The following is a 5,185-nucleotide window of genomic DNA, read 5'->3' as shown; positions in this document are numbered from 1 at the left end:
TACATTGTTTTCTCACACCACACACACACACACACACAGACCTTTTTGGAGCTTCCCAGAGCAGAGCAGAAGTACCTACAGGTACTTGTTTCCCTCCAATAAATTCCTACGCTCTAAATGAAGGCTGGTAATTTGGCCATCAGGTTTAACTGCTGTGAAGCTACCCTTGCTTGAAAGCTTGAAGCTGGCTTTGGGGCCTGCCTGTGGGCTGCTGTAGGTAGCCATTCAAGCTTCTCTCTCTCTCTCTCTCTCTCACACACACACAAACCACGCACAAACCACGCACACAGACTCTCTTTCTAATAAAAGATGGGTGGTCTATATTATACTCGCATTTACACTCCTTTCCACTTCAGCGGGCCCAAACCAAGTTGAAAGTCTTTCTCACAGACAGCTCTGGTTAATCTCTCTCTCTCTCTCTCTCTCTCACACACACACATAGGCACATACGCATACAGACAAACAGCTGTGGTTAATCTCTCTCTCTCTCAAGTCCTCGTGTTGCTGCTCTCTCTGCTTATAACCGGTGAGCTTTCTTTGTCCGAAAGGGAGCTCTCTGATGCCATTTGAGGACGCTTAGGGTCCTCAAATGTGGACGTTCTAGCCACATTTCGGTGTGTGGGTCTTCGCGCATGGCCTCTGAAGACCTCTGATCTGCTAATTGAATGGTAGCAAGTTTAAGAGTGCCATTAGCGCCTTCCTGAGTTTTGGGCTTTTCGGGTTGCTGAGGCAGGACTCTCTCTCTCTCTCTCTCTCTCTCTCTCTCTCTCTCTCTCTCTCCCTCCATCCATCCCTCTGTGCGCGCACGCAAGCTTTTGCCTTCATAAGCAATCTGAAACATGAACAGAGCAGGTGGCGATCTTGCAAAGAGGCCTCTCGATGCAGATGATGGCGTCAAACAATGGGAGCTTCGGCCTGGCGGTATGCTTGTGCAGAAGAGAGATCCACATGCAGATGCCACCCACGCCGGTCCCCTCATCAATCTCAGAGTCTCTTATGGCCGCATGTACCACCATGTCTCCATCACTGCCAACTCCACTTTCGGTATGTATGTTCTCTGCAAGGCTCCTTTCTACCTTCCCACCTTCCTCAGGAATGGGAAACATTGAAACAACTGCACTGGCATTTCTCATGAGTGCGCACTAAGTTGTGTGGAAACCCACATCTTATGATCATAGAATGCTTACATAATCAAGTCTTGTGTCTCATATCTCAGCATTGTACATGCCACAATGTCATTGTCATTTTCATTGTCATTGCTGGACAAGACAAGGTCGGGGACTCGGGAAACCAATTAGCAAGGGGGAGCTCTACACAGCCAGTCCCAGTTTTAAGAGCACAACCATTGCTTTTTGGAGCTACTACACTGAATAATATGATCCTGGTAGAATGGTGGTGTTCTGTGTTTTTGAGTGGATAATGTGTCTTACATGGTTGTCCTTAGAACCATCAAGGCGTACAGATATACATCAGGCTATAAATCTCCGAATGTAGGCAAATTGAGGGGGCGATAAACACTTCCACTCGTGGCTCTTGTGTGAAGAAAGGTTTATGGGGCATAGTGAAACCTACAATGATTGATCCCTTTTCCAATGCAGGCGCTTTCTCATCTTGACACCAGTTATTAGTGTTTGCTACTGATCTTAGTGGGTAATTCTGTTGAATATCCTTACCATATGTCAATTGGATTTTGCACTTGTACCCAGGAAGATTAGTCTTTTCTCTTACGTGCATATCTTACAAGAAAAGGGCCAGCGCGTGCTACTGGCTACCCTTAGATTGTGGCATTATACAACCTTCTAAAACTCTATTCACCATCAGGTTTTGGAATCAAGACTAGTGGGGTAGATCTTTCAGGTCTCTTGGGATTGTTACTGTGATGCTAAAAGCTTCTCTTTTCCTCTTCTTGCCTCTCTCCCACGTAGAATTGTTGAAACAACTGGAGTGACTAGAATATCATTGTAGATTAGCGTGATCAAATTTGATCAATTTTACCGCTTAGGTAGTGTGCTGTCATTCTTGAATTTCTTTATGCTAGATAATACCTTGGTGATTCTGCATCTATTCTAACATGCTCTCTTTCCATGCCTATGGTATCCATGTTCTCTGTGATTTCTAATTGCATAGAATAGAAATATCAGGTACATCTTTTGGAGCAATGTGATTGGCTTATTTGAATCGTAGAGTACAAGCTAGCATCCTATCTAGTTTGGTTAAGTTTTTGTGAAGGGGGCATGTGTAGTAAGAGAGTTGGGGTGTCGTAAACTGTACCATACATAAGATATGGCTATCTTTGCACTGCCAATGCAAGGCCCTTGGCTACTCCAGGGTGATGGCTACTACACTCCTCCCCGACCAATCTCCTCCTAGATGCCATGCCGATCTTCAGGTGCCCCCGTGTACGCCATCCATGTGGCACTTTGCCATTGGGCCTTGCCGCAAACCATAGACCTTAGCCTAACCTAGATTCCTTATCCTGACAGCCACTATTGCGGTGATACGAATTGTCAATGAAAATTAGTGAGATTTTCCTTTGAGGGTATGGCAGAATGTCAGAGGCTTATGGACTAGCTTCAGTTGGACTGAAGGGGTATGTTCCGATGGGTGTGCATAGATATAGGATGTGTTTTTATTTCTAGTCATGGTATTGCCATCTCCCACTTGTATTGCTTCAATAGGTATCTGACAAAAATGTTGGTGCTACCAGGTGACTTGAAGAAGCTTCTGGTACAAGACACTAGATTGGAACCAAGGCAGCAGCGTCTTCAATACAAAGGAAAGGAAAGGAACGACAATGACATTCTACGCGAGGTTGGTCTGAAAGACAAGTCAAAGGTTGTACTAGTCGAAGACATAGCTAGCTCAGAGAAGAGACTGATTGAGTTGAGAAAAGAAGAGGCTGCGTCAAAGGCGTGCAAAGCAGTTGCTGAAGTACAGCAGCTTGTGGACAAGCTTTCTGGGCAGGTAAGCTACATTTTGTTGATGCCAATGATCCATCTGTGTACCTCTAGGTAGATACGCTTTATGTCCGTTTCTCTGCCCTTCATCTTCACCCTTTGTGGATAAGTGCTGTGCATGTCAATTCGCCAGCCGTGTTTGTGAATGGTAAATGTGTGTGTTGTTTTGCTTACTTGGAGCTGCCATGATTAATGAAATTGAGTATGATTTTTGATAACTTCATTAAAACAATTGTTTGAGGGTGCCTTGTAAACTTTCTTCGACTTATAAATTTCGGCTTTATTATTGCAGGTTGCAACTGTTGAAGCAGCTGTTAATCAAGGGAAAAAATTGAATGAAAGTGAATTCACAGGTCTCACTGATTTACTCATGTGCCAGTTGTTGAAGCTAGATGCAAGCAAGGTCGAGGGAGAAACGAATGTTAAGAAGAGAATTCTGGTTAGTAGACTTGCTCCTCATTTTGAGGGGCACCCGTTGTCTTCAATGCATGTTAATGACCCACAGGGATCTTGTTTTAGAGAGCTCGTGTGTGTGGCTATGGCTATGGAGTTCTTGAGCCTCTCTTCAGTCATATGGCTTTGTGATTGTGAATGCAGTTAGAGATTTTTTTGGTCTTAGCATGTATGTGCCTACAAGGATGAGCATCCTATTGAGTTTTTTTTTTCTCAAATACTCTCTTTACTTGTGTGGTTTGACAGACAAGAAGGATACAAAAGTATGTGGAGACGATCGATGTATTGCTACTAAGGAACAACAGCATAAAGACCCAAAATGGTGCTCCAAGGGCACGGAGTAGTACCACTGCAAGAGATCATTTTGATGCAAATGTGCAGAAAAATGATGTGCCGAGCAATGTGAGCAAGGCTATAGTCTCGACTACATGGGAGAATTTTGGTGCAAATTACAGTACCAAGGTTGCTCCTCAAGTCTCATCAGAGCCCCTGCTGATTGAATGGGATTAGGGCTATGAGTGTGGTGTAAGATGCATTCTTTTCTCTTAGGTTGTATCACAAGGTAAAAGTGATGCAAACCAACTTTTGTGAAGGACTTCATTTGTTAATGTGAGAAATGTCCTGTGGAATAAGGGGTAGTGCAAGATTTGCAGCTGCCTGTAGTGTAAAATTTGAAGGCTTGATCATCAGTGCTTTTGTGTCAAAATGTACTAAGGTTTTGTAGTATACCTATTTCCCCCCCTCCTGTTGAGTCCAACAATGTGTCCTCAGCTTCCATGTAAAAATCTTGCTTTCACATTGATTACTACCAAGACTGTCTTGAGTACAAAACTGATGTTGAGTTTGTAAGGAAGTGTCAAGAGCTAGGGTTTTCAAGTGGTTTAAGTGGGCCTATGATATGGATGTGTTGAAACTGCAGTTTCTTCTGGCCATCTAAGTAAATTTCTTGACCATTTCTTATATTGCAACATAACCTACTTGACTTTCTCTATTCAGCTTTCTTCTTGTACACAACATCCTGCTCAGTGAAACAAAGTCCAGAACAATGCTCGAAGATAACCGAGGTTTAGTGTAATCCCACCTGCAATTTGAGTTTTATCTCTAAATTTTAAATTTGACGTTGAGAATTTCTACAAATTTTAGAGGAAGTAAGTATGATTTATTTCAAAAACCTCATTTACTTGATTTATCTCTCAAATATTGCATGTGTAGGCTTGCCAAGTTTTTGGGAAAACGTTTTCTTTTTTGAGCATTGGCCTAGAAATAAATTTTTTGCAACATTACAAAAGCTATGTACCGAAAGATTAATGTTGTGTTGTGAATATCTGACGGTGTGGGTGTGTGCCATGAAGTTGTCAGTCACCGCTTGCTTCCTCAATATAGTCGGGTGCTCTCTTGTCCAAGGGAAAGTGATACTAGGGTCTTAGGCCAATCTTGTCTTCTTGCTTACATGTTGGTGGAGTAGATGGGGAGTGGGTTTAACTTCCTTCATGGCCACCTGAGTGCACAAACTTTTTTTCAGGCTGATTGTGCTTATTTTTTTTTGAAGCCAAGAATTTGTGGCCTCATGGATTGCATAGTAAAGAACACATTGGCTCATCCTCATTTGCAACTAATTCCACCAAAAGAGTACTTTTAGTGTGCAAGGCTTCTCTTGGTTTGACTTGTAATACTCTATCACGTCAGAGTACTGCTAATGAAGATGTTGGTGTAAGTCTCGCATCACTTATTGTGTTGAAAAACTTATCTTGCATATCAATCATGCACATGTTGAG

At 42.8% G+C, this 5,185-nt stretch overlaps 1 protein-coding gene across 1 annotated transcript; it reads left to right on the top strand.

Moving 5' to 3' along the window:
- Positions 1–345: 345 nt before the first annotated feature.
- LOC147442613 (BAG family molecular chaperone regulator 2-like) lies at positions 346–4,241 on the top strand. The gene is made up of 4 exons (XM_086528748.1): positions 346–1,044; positions 2,708–2,964; positions 3,250–3,396; positions 3,657–4,241. Exons 1-4 carry the CDS (start codon positions 840–842, stop codon positions 3,918–3,920), a joined length of 873 nt encoding a protein of 290 aa, XP_086384874.1. The 5' UTR covers positions 346–839; the 3' UTR covers positions 3,921–4,241.
- Positions 4,242–5,185: the final 944 nt, after the last annotated feature.

This window comes from Adiantum capillus-veneris, chromosome 14, assembly GCF_014529385.1.
Source record: "Adiantum capillus-veneris isolate H3 chromosome 14, ASM1452938v2, whole genome shotgun sequence".
In the NCBI taxonomy this organism is placed as follows: Eukaryota; Viridiplantae; Streptophyta; class Polypodiopsida; order Polypodiales; family Pteridaceae; genus Adiantum; species Adiantum capillus-veneris.
This window is presented reverse-complemented; position numbering and strand designations above follow the sequence as displayed.

Coding starts and splice junctions, on each gene's coding strand:
- LOC147442613 (XM_086528748.1), top strand. CDS start 840: ATGAACAGAGCAGGTGGCGATCTTGCAAAGAGGCCTCTCGATGCAGAT. Junction 2,965..3,249: donor TGGACAAGCTTTCTGGGCAG/GTAAGCTACATT, acceptor TTATTATTGCAG/GTTGCAACTGTTGAAGCAGC. Junction 3,397..3,656: donor ATGTTAAGAAGAGAATTCTG/GTTAGTAGACTT, acceptor GTGGTTTGACAG/ACAAGAAGGATACAAAAGTA.